The 14,150-nt window shown below is 36.9% G+C and overlaps 1 protein-coding gene across 5 annotated transcripts in view; it reads left to right on the forward strand.

The window, feature by feature from the left end:
• Positions 1 to 14,150, forward strand: part of LOC131436968 (uncharacterized) — a 193,077-nt gene that overhangs the window by 155,656 nt on the left and 23,271 nt on the right. For all 5 annotated transcript variants that reach the window (XM_058605978.1, XM_058605981.1, XM_058605979.1 and 2 more), the window contains one exon: positions 4,557 to 4,780. In XM_058605978.1, the coding sequence (XP_058461961.1) occupies positions 4,557 to 4,780 (224 nt within the window). The remainder of the gene's footprint in view (positions 1 to 4,556; positions 4,781 to 14,150) is intronic.

Genomic DNA, 14,150 nt, shown 5'->3' on the forward strand with positions numbered 1-14,150 from the left:
CCAATACTCGCAACACATTCTACAATCTCAAAATCTAAGTGGAATGATATATGAAATTCTCCGAATTTTTGTTGATAAGTTGATTTACAAGGTGTCATAGGTCTTAGAAAAAGTGGAACTTTCTCATGACGTATATCCGAAAATACTGTATTTCTCGGGCAATGTGTGTAGCTAATATGCTGTGAAGTTGAAGATTTATTTTTCTATACTTTGGGTTGTAAGTTGAAATGAATTGCGATGTTCCTTTTATGTGAATCAAAGCATTCTCTCCTCACAAAGAATTCATATTTTAAACATGATAACCTTTGAGGTTTGAGCAAACCCGATATAGAAATCAGACTCGAAACTGACTCGATTTCCAGTTCAATTACGTTGAAACTAGGTTAAAAACTGTTTGAAACCAGTTAGGGTGGAAACTGGGTTGGTTTGGCATCAAGCGAAAACGACATAAATGACTGGCGGAATCCATATGACTGTTCTAGAAATACCAAGCAGAAGAAAAAGTTCTGATATCGTTCACCAGTTGATGGATTGTGTGTAATGGAGTCAGATAAATAATATTGGTCGTTGTGAATCAATTAAAAGATTATGCTGTAAAAGCGCTAAGGTCAAACTAAGAGATTTTTCTTGCATTTTGCTTTCATATGCTCATAATAAATGGCAATTAGATATCAATATTCAAGATGGATTGAGACTATTTCATATTTTGAGAAACAGTGTTGGTGATTGCCGATAATTTGGCAGAGAGCGGCTCGATATTTCTCTACATTGTATCATAAGTAAAATAAACCTAGATTCCTCAGTGTAATAGTACTGCAGTTGACCAATCCGTGACATCAAAAGCGCCGTCTGGTGTAGAAAGGGTGTGTAAATGTGTCACCGTACAGTGGGAAATCTAGGTTTACTTAAATTATGATTGTATACAACATCGTCTATCTGGTACATTTCTTCGTTTCACCTTATACTCTGAGTATTTCACGCCTCTTACCAAAATAGATACATTTTTGCAATGATCGGCGCTGTGTGAAATTTACCAAAAGAGAATCGCAAGGTGAGAATTATCGCAGAAAATCGAAGTCGAATAGATGATTCGACTTGACGATTTTATTGTTGAGATGATATGCGTCTCTCTTTGATGGCACTGATTCAATCGTGTGAAGAGTTGCTAGAGAGCGTTCTTTGATAAGATAAAAGCCATCCTTGCTAAGAAGAATGTTCAAATTGGTAAGCGTCGTCTCTCCAAGTCACCAAAAGTTCCTTAGTAGCTAAAAATATCCACTTTATTGAAGCTCTGAAGTACGCGTGGCGCTTTTTGGCAACTTGAACGTACAGATCTAATTCTCAGAAAACTTTTTCGACGCTTAAAAACTGTACAAGGAACTGGTTCAAAGTTTGTTCTGTTGCGTCGGGTGAACATTGAAGTATGGGTAATTCCTCGAACTGGGTAATTCCTCGGACTGTTCAGAATGCATTGTATACAGCTGAAGCTAAATCATTTTTACAAACTTTTGGTTACTCGAGCTAAATACAAAATGCAAATATTTAATGAGATGACAATCTGTTCATTTGCTCTATTTTTGCTAAACAGGAGTATTTCACATTTTCACATTGATTTTTGGTGATGTTTCTTTTTTCTGGGCGAAAGCGAATGTGTGTCGAATTCCGTTGATTGTAGGTTAAGTAATCAGAAAAAGATTGAAGAGAAACGTTAACAACTTAGTCGTTTGACAATTCTTATCTCCGAATACATAAATTCGAACAATTATTTTTGGGCGAGACGAAGTTCGACGGGTCAGCTAGTTTATTATAAATATTTTTTGTCTTATCATTCGGTCAATTAAATGAAAAAAACTGTTTTCGTTTCATGAAAATTGTTAGCACCTGATATATTTTAGTTCAACACCAACAACTATGGAAACTCTATAAAATTTCTATACGCACAGCTGTTTTTTTATTTAATATACAGAAAACAAGAGCTGTTTCAATGGGTATAAAAATTCATTTGAAAAATTAAAAGGAACACCAGAATTACATTATCAATTTGCCGTAGAACTGCATTGTATTGTTTCAATATAAATAATCTAACTTATGTTATGAGAACGATTTTAACAGAATCCACTGCATAGACAAGCGAATGAATGAATGAAATATTATTATTAATGTAAATTTGTTCACCCCGGTTTAAATCTTGATGGTCATTCGTCGCGGATTATTATAGAGAAATAATAAAATTGATTGCATCTTCGTACGAGTATGAATAATTTTGACAACGATTGAATAGCATTTGTGCCACTGTGTGAATTATCTCGATTCAATTTCACAGTAAAACTAGTAGGTAACTGGAACAACACTATGTGTATAGCAAAACACGAAAGGTCTGTAACGAAACTTCGCGATATCGTGAAGTAAGAATAACCATGGTGTGAAAGAAAGAACTGTCCTACAGAGATACTGTATCATAAAGTGCAAAGTACAAAGGAAGCGAACTTTGGCTTTACGCTCGGTCGTTTCTTTACAACGTTTCCGATAGCAGCCGAGCGCGACAGAATAAGCGTACCTTTTCCGCTCCAGTCACCAGGAATTGAGAAACGGAAGGAACTTCGACCGTGTCGAGCTAGAGTGTCCGGAAAAACAGTCCGAAACGTAGCCGGATGGTGAACAGGGGATGATGGTGTGATCAACAGCAGCGAAGAGAGTTAAACTAATTTAAAATGAATCCTGTAGCATTTATTCTGATTTTTTTCTGTTCTCATTTTTCTACTGAACTTGTTCGTGAAATGAATCTAATTTTGAATTAAGCTATATGAAATGTGTCACTGTTCTAGATTGTATTGTAAAACAACTTTTCTGTGCTTCAAACATTTCGCGGTAATATCACACCAAACGGTCACACTTTGAACCAAATAGAGGCTCTTCGTGAATTATTTATTGAATTTTCATTTGATTTTTTTCTACCGTTCCATTCAGAAAGAATGTGTCTCGTCGCTCATAATGATTTGACGCCAACAATCATAGCAATTCTCGGCCATATTAACACGTGTTCGTTTATTGTGTCATTCGTGAACGATCGCATTAAAACAAACGAAGATCATTTTCGTCTTTCACTATAACAAAAAACAGTATCAACAATGTCAACGTCACTCGTTTCCCTACGACAAGACGAATAAAAAATATCGTCTATAGGTAAATTTAGTCGAATTTCAATTCTCAATTTTTTTCAATATAAAGTAAATCACACAGATTTTCTATGAAGAGTGACTAAAATATGATAAATCAAAGTTATTACACTTCAGAATCTCTTATAAAGGCATAATCACCTCTTGCTTTTCTCAAATGTAATCAATTTTTTCACTGAAATTTTAATGAAACTGAAAGTCTGCCATAAGAACAGATTACTATGAAATTTTGGTAGCGATGGTTCAATCATATCTGAAAAAATTTAAAAAAAAACCGATTATGTCTCTGTAATAATTAATATTTTATGTTTGTTCCATAGTAATTTTCTAGGGTGAGCAAGACGATTTTAATTATGTAACCAGTGAACTTATTTGCCAATCATTCGGGTTTCTAAAATTAGTTCTAATACAGACGATGTATTTGCAATTTTATAGAAAAATCGTTAAATATATCGTCTCAAATATTTGCGGGCAAAACGACCCGAATTGTGTGAGGCAAAATGCTCAAGAATTCGCTTACAAAAATTATCCATTAGTTATCAATTTAATGAATAATAGTGAACAATCTTCTACCTGACAAATATTTCGTCAACGAAAAGTCTAAAGCTTTCTTTAAATATGAAGAAGAAGCTTTATGAGGATGCATATTGCCTCGTGGTTGTCATGAGCTTTAATCCGTTGTTTTGATGGATGTTTACCCGTTGTTTAAGATCATCCTGCCTCTATGTTCAGATAATCGTCACTTCGCGTAATTTAAAATGTATATTTCTCATGTTTTCCACGATCGGGCGTTACGAATGAGACACTCTAATTTAGCATAATGTAGTTTGAAGTCTATTGCTGTTATTTGTCTGATATGAATGCAAAACTGGAAAGACAATCATAGCGATAGCACTTATTTGCAACTGGAGAATTGAAAAAGAAAAACTAATCTTGGTTCGCGATTGATATATAAGCAGAAAAACGACCTTTGATGCTATCATTATCAAATATAGAGACATGTGAAGCGCTTCTTTTGTAACCTCTTATGTTTTGATACGAGAATTTCATTCTAAATGCTCAAATTCACCAATATTTCAAGTTCTCTATATCTGTAACATCTTCTGTAATCGTAGTCAGTGATAGACCGTACATACGATTTATTCTCTTACATCACACATCAAGGGTTTATCTATTGAAGATTGAAGTTTTTTCTATTTTTTATGAGTGGCTAACAAATGTTAAGTTTTGAACACAACTGCCATAAACGAGTCTACGTCATGGTCGTTATCATATCTGAATACTAACAAATTTTCATATATCAAACGTACTTTTTACCTTTTTCACTGTCCGATACCTGGCTAATTTGTAATCCTCTTGATGCTTTCCATTTCATTTCAGATCACATGGATTCAATCTGTAAAAATCACTTTCTACAACAACTGTATAGAAAGATAGATGGTGCTACCCTCTCATCTAAGAACGAGAGAAACCTAAACTGCGTTATTACATTTCAAACGCACTCGATACTGCAGAGGTTTATGTTACGTTTCGATATGCTACAATTAGACTGTAACGATCATTTATATGTATATGACGGAGCACATGCTGTCGGTACACATAAGGTGAGTAGAAGACAGGGATAGGGTCTAGCTTGGTTACATCCTGTATTCATAAAATAATATTGCTGAAAATCACATCATATCTGTAACGAGAGTTATTTCGTGGTTGAGGAAACGATACACTGCCAACCTTCTCACTACACATTTATTTCCATCCACAAATTGTTTGAAATGCTAAATGCACCCGTACTGATTCATAATAAATTTTATCCTAGACTAGCACATTCACGGTATGCTTCTGGTACACTGTGAAACTGCACAGTCAAAACCACAAGGAAAGACGATATCTCGGAAGCGAAATGAGTTGATAAACAAATGTTACCATTATACCCACTGCCGCACAATCTCAGCTTACCTATGTGTGTAGGTGTAACTGTGTGTGTTAGTCCGATCTCACCACCGGTATCATTAAACAGAATATGCTTTTCTCATTATGGCTTTCTGGCGCTTGAGAGTAAGCCACACGGGAAAACCTAACTTAATGTAGGATTTGTGCCTGACGATGACTTGTGATGCAGTCAGAAGAGATGGAACCCCAGAGCCAGAAGATGCTCTTTCCAGTAGACATTTCTTAACTACGAAACAATGGAATTAGTTTGAGAGTGAATAGACACATTCGGCAAATGAAACCGACAAAATTTAGAATCTCTACTCCAATACATTTTTCGAGCAATGGGTAAAACAGCCAGAAAAAGGTAGCACCATTGGACCTGAGAAGTGGAAGTAGACTCTATTGGAGGCATTCCTTCATGTATGCGTGCCTTTATATCGTACAGGTTTTCACAAATGGAGTGAGCTTCGCTGTCCACATGAGCTAATTACTTGTCTTCTAGGATATCAGACTATCTGACCGATCGGACGTGAACTTGAGTTTCTCTAAATTAAATTGTTTCATACCGTCATCAAGGTCATTCCGTATCTAAGCTGTGATTTTATTAGTGCGGCCGAGTGATAATCCGTATTAATGCGTTTTCAAGGTCGATTGTGCGCTTGTACTATCCCGATGGGCTTGCATTCCCGGCCGGACCATATGCGGTTTACATCCGGATCAACGCTATTGGAAAAGAAATAAATATTCTCAGACTATCAAAAGTGCTGACCTTGCGATATTCTACAGTACAAATTGAAAAAGTACGTCCAGATAAGCTCTGGGTTTTGTTAACCAGTGCAAATCAGGCTAATGTTTTTACGGTAGCGGAAGCGGTTTTAAAAACCTTCTACTTAAAAATTTTAAGATACTGGATTGCAAGCGATTGCGTTCAATATCGATCGCTGGGGATGGTAGTCAGTCATATACCCCATCAGACACGTATCGAGTGACTTTCGCTGACTCGGCTTTGCCTAACTGCGTTCTCCTGGACAGAGATCTGCAGTAAATCTACGGTGGAGACATTGAAAAGTGTCTCTACTGTAAGGAGGGGCCGCATGATCTCTCGGCATGCCTCGCGTACATACTGCGCAAGGACAAGATGAAGCCTTCCTTTAAGCAGCATTCTAAGCTCCCTTTCGCGGGAATGTTGAGGAGTGCTATGCCACCAGAAAATCCTAACGCTTGTTAGTCAACTGACGAGAGCGAATCTGATGACTCCCTCGAAGGTACATCTTCGGCGGTCCCTCATAGCTTCAGGAAGAGAAAAAGTGTATCCTCTCTTAAGCTCCGTAGTAAGGGTTCGAAGGTGTCTTTAGAAGGGACTCCGAAAAATAAAACATCAAATAGTGGTTCCTGGTCTTAGAAAGTTAAATTCTGAAAAAGAATTTCCATTACTTTGTGAAACTTCAAAAACCCCTAAAGTCCCTAAAGATCAATCAGAAAATTTACTAAATACTATGTTTGTTAAATTCTCTGATAAAGCTTGCTTCATTTAGAATTGGAACAAACTTTTGCTCATATTGTGGCGCTCCTGGTGGACGGATTTGGAAGTTCTTGGCGGTCACGTGTCGGAAATTTTGACAGCTTCACGAATGCTTTTTGACATTCCGCAAATCGACTGTACTTTGTAAACAATCAACATGGAAACCGAAAGAAGGGAAAAATTGTGCACAGTTATTTGGAAAATCCATTGTGGTCTGCATCTAGGCTAGCTAACCAGCTGAAATTGCCCAGAAATACCGTATGGCACGTTATCAAACGGTATAAGGAAACATTGACGACGATTCGGAAGCCTCAAGCCAATCGTCGGACGGCGTTTGCATTCTGCGAAACTTGGCTAACTTCTGAAACACCCTTAAGCTTCCACGATTTTAACATTATTCGCCTGGATCAAGATGATCCCTACTTTATGGGATCGAGAAGTTCTATTCTTTTTATCGAATTAACCTCCTTTCGATACTGTGAAAATCCCTAATTTCCCTAAACTATTGTTAGGTAGCCATTTTGTACTAGATGCAAGAAAATCACTCGACACGAGAGCGAGATGCTTCTGTCACTGACTGACGCATCACTGAAATGCTGGGAAACAACTTCGAACTATTGACTCCTATCACAAATCGTCTAAACAATTGGGTCAAGACAAATGGCTTGCTTTCAGATACACAATTTGGTTTCCGTCAGGGCAAAGAGACGAAGTCTTGCGTTGCTCACAAGAGAAATTCAAAGAGCATTTGCTCGTTGTTGACAATACGATTCAGTTACATGGGTCTTCTTCAGGGCTCATGCTTAAGCCCCCTTTTATACCATTTTCACGTGAACAACATTGATGAATGTATCAATATATCTTGCACGCTAAGACAATTTGCGGACGGCAGCGTTGTATCTAAGGAATGTATCGATAAATAGTTAGCAACATTCAAACAGTTATTACTCTGAAATGGCTTAATTTTTTGCAGCGTGTTTTGCGGTGACATGTTTGTTTACATGTCAATAACAGCTGCGCAATCGAAAATTCTGCACACATTATAGGACCCAAAGCTGTTGATCTCCAAACACCAATGTTGCACATATTCTTCGTGTAACTATTTCATTCACCCATCCTCGGTGCGAATATCCTGTCTTCGAATATGCCCGTCTCGCACTACGTTGAACTATTCACTGCACGAAACAGAGAAAGGTGAAAATGAATATGCAATAATCGTAGATAACCCGAGTCTCCTAATACATTATTCGCTGCTGGTATACATCGTGCATGTTCGTTTTATACATTCGTTTGATATTCGTTCATTTTTTTCACTCTTCGAATTGGTTCGAATAGCATCACTGCGATGATCGTTGGATTCCATTCTTCGCGAAGCATTCTTCATCTAATAAATTTATCATATCTCGTGAGGTAGCAGCAATGGGGGAGTGCTGGGATATGGTTCATCACATACACATAAGACCATGGTACTAATGCAGGGGGGAAACGTCTTAATTTGCTTAAACAAATGATCCGAATTAGGTTTTGACGATGATCGCTGCATTAATACTCGTTCCATATTCGTGTTTAGTCATTCGGGGGTATGTTCAATAAGAAATAACAACTGCAAGGAATATGTTAGATCTTCATGCGAGCAACGAAACAGCGTCGGTGTCGTTCGCACCCGGATATACGGACAAGTCCGAATATCAGAGCGATTATCGAACAATGGTGAAGGAAAGTGAACGGTGATCATTGGCGTTCGTTGCATTTTTGATATTCGATCAGTATTGCCAAACACCATTAGAAGATACTCTTGACAACTTATCATCACGAGCTCTTCAGATGGTATCGAAATCTCTACAGAGAAAACTGAGCTGGTTGGCACCTGGAGATGTCACTTTAAGTGTCTGAAACAAAAATACCAACACAGAATCAACTTTCTTCGTACAATAACCGCATTATGATGGGGTGCCCACCCAGGAGACATGATCAGGTTGTATTAAACAACGATATTGTCCGTGACGGAATACGGATACTTCTGCTTCCGATCCGCGACCAACACGCATTTCATCAAGCTGCATTTAATGTCCTTGTATTTTGATTACATGGCTCAGAATATTATTCCTTCTTCATTTGTTCCGAGCGTGCTCATTTCTTTGATACCTCTTATTCCATGAGAGAAGAGATTCGTGGAATTCCGGATCACGTACGCCCCCAAGTGGCCCCTAATATCTTTTATAATAAATTTATAACAGTCAACTATGAAAAGGTATTTTACACTGACGGATCAAACAACAACGAGTCCACAAGCTTCAGCATCTTCAATCAGAACATCACCACTTTGTTCAAACTCAATGATCCGGCTTCAGGCGCATTAGAAGGAGATCTTTATGAAAGATTAATCTGCTTCAATGAATTTTTCAGCATCTTTCGTCAGAAAACTCTCGAAAGTTGGCAAACTTCAAGAAGCAATGGAGATCTGGGACGATGGCTAACTTCATTATCCCTAAATGCGTAGAGTATCGCGACGTTAGGTCGGAGCTATTGGAGTCCCTCAGGGCTCGAGGTAGACCACCTGAGGCTCCGGTGTGTTGGCGAGTCGGGATAGTTCATATATGCTTCTTATATACCAGTACCTAAGCGCATTAATATACAAGTGTAATCTGTTATATATTGCTCAAAAAGTTTCTCCTATTCCTCGATGATGTTTCAACTGTGAATAAGAAAAATCTTCACCTACAGATTCGACAGCAACATCCGCCCGATTCCCATCTGTCCACCATCTTCATCGGAACTAACAAGATCTTTTTGCTGCCACTAATTTTGTTGTCTCCCTTCCCTCGTCTCTTCACCATATCGATGCCATCTAATAATGTCTTCATCGTTCTTAGTAATTTCGATCCCAAACCCCTTTTTTTACTCCGTGTTCCACAACATTTACTTCTCTATGTTTCATTCTCTTCCGTAACATCACCATCATCTCCAATGCAAGGCCGCTCCAGTCGATCATTAACATGCGGGCCAATCGCTGGGTCATCGAAGTCTGGGTGTGTTATGGATTGTCCCACCGTATTCTGCCGTTCATTGCGATTCGGTGCCTTTTGAACTTTGTATGTGTGTAGTCCTTCACGTTTTTTGCGTCTTGCACGAAAGTTTTAAATAATGCAGTTTTTCGTCACACCTTTTACATATATGTTTGTATTTTCTTGAAAACTTGAACCGCTCGTGATTGTGATTGCATAAGCTTTCTATGTGAGAAAGGCAATAAGTGTACTTTTATAGAAAAGCATCGTTATCATGATTTTGTAATAACACTAACAAGTAGATACAAATTTAATAAAAGATTTACAAATTTACATATTTTCACCTGAAAAATATAGATTTAAATGTGGCAACCATGCACGTTGCGAACTGAGCAAAGCCGTTGGTGTTTTCTTCTTCCGTACCGCACCAGTTTTTTATCGCCATGTTGAATGACGATTAAAATGTATTCATTCTCATCGCCCTATAATTTCGGAACTGGAGATCGGATCTGGATGAAATTGCACCGTATCTTTTAAGACAATCAAAGCTTTAATCTGAATCATGATTCGTGAAAATCGGTTTAACCGTAGCTAAGAAATCAAAGTAAGTTCCGTTTTTGGAGCTTTTCTTCAATATTATAGGTGCTTTCGCAAGCGAAAACCGGGGACTAGTAATAGTTTTATATATTCACTAACTAACAAGATCTGCTAACTAGATGAATTGAGCAGTAAGTTTCATAGAAATGTGCACCTCGTTTCGCCATCGCTTGTGAAAAAATACTCATGAAATTGAAAATTTTCACTCATCGCATTTCAATACCGGAACCGGATGTCGAATCTGGATCAACTTTTTGGGAACTTTTTAAAGAATTTAAGACCTTGTCATCTTAGTTTGCGAAAATCAGTTGAGAAATTTCCGAGAAAATTGAATGCGCCTTTTTTCATAAATTTGCACATATTTCCTTGTAATTCCGGAACCGGAAGTCGCATCCAAATGAAATTCAGGAAAATTGTATGACCATAAGACCTTACATTCGAATCGTAGTTTGTGAAAATAGGTTCAGTCATCTCTGAGAAAATTGAATGACATTATTTGTTACATACAAACACACACAGAGACACATTGTGTTCTCGACGAAACAACCTGTTTTAATCCACCAAGTGGTGTAATGATGCCTTTCTCATATATAATACTGTGGTATTCTATTCAAAATGTTTCTCTTCGATTTTCGAAAGAAACCAAGAGATTGTTTGTGCATAAACTAGTATAACATGGAAAATGAAATAGTTCTCTGATCGGTTAGGCCATCCATTAGAAAACAAAGTGGGTTCACTAGTATATGTGCTTCCACCACCGGAACCTGAGAATCGATATAATCAAAGTCGGTTCGTACGGCCACCAACTAACATGACGTACAAAATCAACAAGTTTTTATCCAAATTTGAAGTTTTTTTTACGATTTTACCATCGTACTCTAAATTGGGAATAACGGTTTTGAGTCCAGTTCAAAATTTTTTTTACGATTATTGTTTCGCCGGTTTAAGTGACGGTGTACAATATTGAACACACTTTACCCTATAACTTCGGAACCGGAAGTCGGATCCGGACGAAATTCAGGAATTCCGTATGGGGCCGTGAGAACTCTCATTTGAATCTGAGTTTGTGGAAATCGGTTTAGCCATCTCCGAGAAAACTTAGTGAGATTATTTGACACATACTCTCTCTCTCTTTCTCTCTCTCTCTCTCTCTCTCTCTCTCTCTCACACACACACACACACACACACACACAATGTATGTATGTGAATGGTGTGCGAAATATAATTCAAGAGCCTTACTACTATAATATGGCCGGATGACGTCACTAATTACAAGCCTCTCTAGCGCTCAGATGTCACCTGTCTTTTTAATGTGTTGATAGAATACTGTTTTGTAATGAAAAAATGTGCTGAATTTGTCAAATTTTATCTCCAGCGACTGTTTTCTGCTTCTGTTCTCAGATAAAGAACGGAAACTTGCTCCATCAAATGATGAGATCATCACTGAGACTAAAACGTTTTTAAAACTAAGGAGTAATCGTGGTTGGCGGTTCAATGCATAGGGTGCTGGTCTGACAAACCAGTTGTCTTATGTTTTAGTCCCGATTTGAAAGGATTCTTAGTGTCAGTAGGATCGTAGTACTAGCCAAGCAAAGACTCTGTAAGCTAACGGTCGACTGCGAAATTTGTTAAATTCCAAGACTTTGCTTTTAGTAATCGTAGGATAAACATGATTTAGAAATGTTGGAACCAATACATTAATGATAAATTCGAAATTTTGAAAAAAGTTTGGTTTGCTTTGTCAGATCGGTAAATTGTTAACCGACTTGTTAGGTTCATGAAGATTTAATGGGATGTCAAAAGAAATGCCAAGGGCCACTCGGAGTACTGAGAATTACAAGTTGTCGTCCCAGTAATATCACTATGTTTTTTTATTGAACTTTTCCCGTTTGGTATAAATTCACATAAGTGGAAATGAAATAAAAGCAAAAGCTGCATTAGACATTTCCTGTTTTAATATATTTCGATCGTTTTAAAAATCTTTCAAAATATGCTATAGTTAAAGCAAAATAGCAAGCTTTATTCACAGTCACTCAAAGTGGCTTCAAATAAAAAGTCAGTAGCTTGACAGTGTCTCCTCCGAGCAATTGCTATGCCTTATTAGTTCCACCTGAGCCACATATTTTATATAACTTCAGTACCAATCGTACAATGATACAACACGAAAATAATAAGTAGAACAACATAATCCGGCATATATTTTTTTTCTTTTTCAGCACAGTAGACGTATTTCTATTCCTTGTTTCAGACCAACTTTCAATTCCATATAGGGTAACTGTACCCATATTGATCTCATTGATTTATTATTTAGCAGAAATCTCGCTCTAATCAAGGACTTTAATATATGTTATTAACAGAATACTGTACATGATTAATGATGTGGTTACTTTACTTATCCACAGAATAACTCCTAGTATGAGCATCTTGCTTGTAAATGACAGTACCTTTCCTTTGCTTTCGATACTGCAATCCTACTGATTTTCAAGATACCAACACCTGACGTGGTTCCAGTTTTCTTTCAACATCATCATCGCACACGTCGTCGTCACAGTTGTATGAAAGTGGGTGAGGTGGGTTGGGTGAGAGTGTGAGACTGCAGGATCAAATAAGAGTATTGGTTATTGATTCTTCGGAACGAATTATAGGGAAGCAAAGTTGTAAGGGCTCTGATTAGTGCTCTTGGAAAGAAAGTATGCAGATTTCTCGGTGCATTCATATTCGAATGAGAAACATATTCAAATCTTTGAACAATGGTTGGTGTATCGTGCAATGTGCTACACATATTTTGACGATTTTTTGTTTGCTTTGTTAACTCAATATTTCTGATTCTTGTGGCAATTGTGATAAATATGATAAATGATAATTCAGATATCCATGCAATTAGGAATGTAATATAAAAATTTTGAATTGTTTTTACAAACTTTTAACAGTACTCATCGCGAAATCAGGTTGAAAAAAAATTAACAAACGATGTACCAGAAATAAAAATTTGCGAAAAAATGCCTCAGAGACGTAATTCTAATCCTTAGCATTTCTTATCCGAAGAAATTGTCTAAACATCTTGTTGGTGCTTTAAAATGTTACACAATTGCAGAAATATTACTAATGTTAGATATGTTAGGAAAGATTATTGAAATCGATTATGTCCCTAATCTGTACCGAAACAAACTTCATAGTAACAGTTTTTAAAAACCTCTATTACTATTGTTCAGTTGCAAATCACTAAATTCATTATATGGCACTAGCAGTTATAGAAGTCTTTTGGTAAAACTAATCACACCTTTGTGTTGTAGTTGCAGTTAAGTTCCAAACGATAGCCGTAAATGATGATTCGTTAGCTTTTAGCTCCTGGTAATTTTTTTAATTATTAAGAGTTATTTCAGTGTTACAGTCTAATTGAAGACTACCTCAAACACAAACAAACTACCACTAAACCAGTCTTTTTAAAGCTATCAAGAAATCCATGCTATCTCAATATTTCTTCAAACTAGGAGTCTGTTCCCAAACCAATTGCTAGTTTCATTTATATAGAATGTAAAGAAACGCTACTTTCGGGAAATTAGAAATAATGGAGAAAAAGAGATTCGTGTGTTGATAAAACTTCGTTTTCTATTTAAAAATAAAAATACTGTGCAAGCAAAGCAAATCTAGAGAATGTAAAATGATTTTCTTACAAGAACATCATCACCTGAATGTACTCGACTTTTCTAATTTTGAAGCATTTCGAGTTGAATGTTAATTTTCATATAATATTATACAGAGCGCGTACGGTATTTGCGGACAAATTATTCAGCGGTGAAATAGTGATATGAGGATGTTTATTGGTATCTCGTTCAATCCCACCTCATACGTAATAATCAAAAAGGATTAAGAGCTAGGTGGCAGTAACAATTCGAATGCCTTATGGTTTTGATTATT

This window comes from Malaya genurostris, chromosome 3, assembly GCF_030247185.1.
Source record: "Malaya genurostris strain Urasoe2022 chromosome 3, Malgen_1.1, whole genome shotgun sequence".
Classification (NCBI taxonomy): domain Eukaryota; kingdom Metazoa; phylum Arthropoda; class Insecta; order Diptera; family Culicidae; genus Malaya; species Malaya genurostris.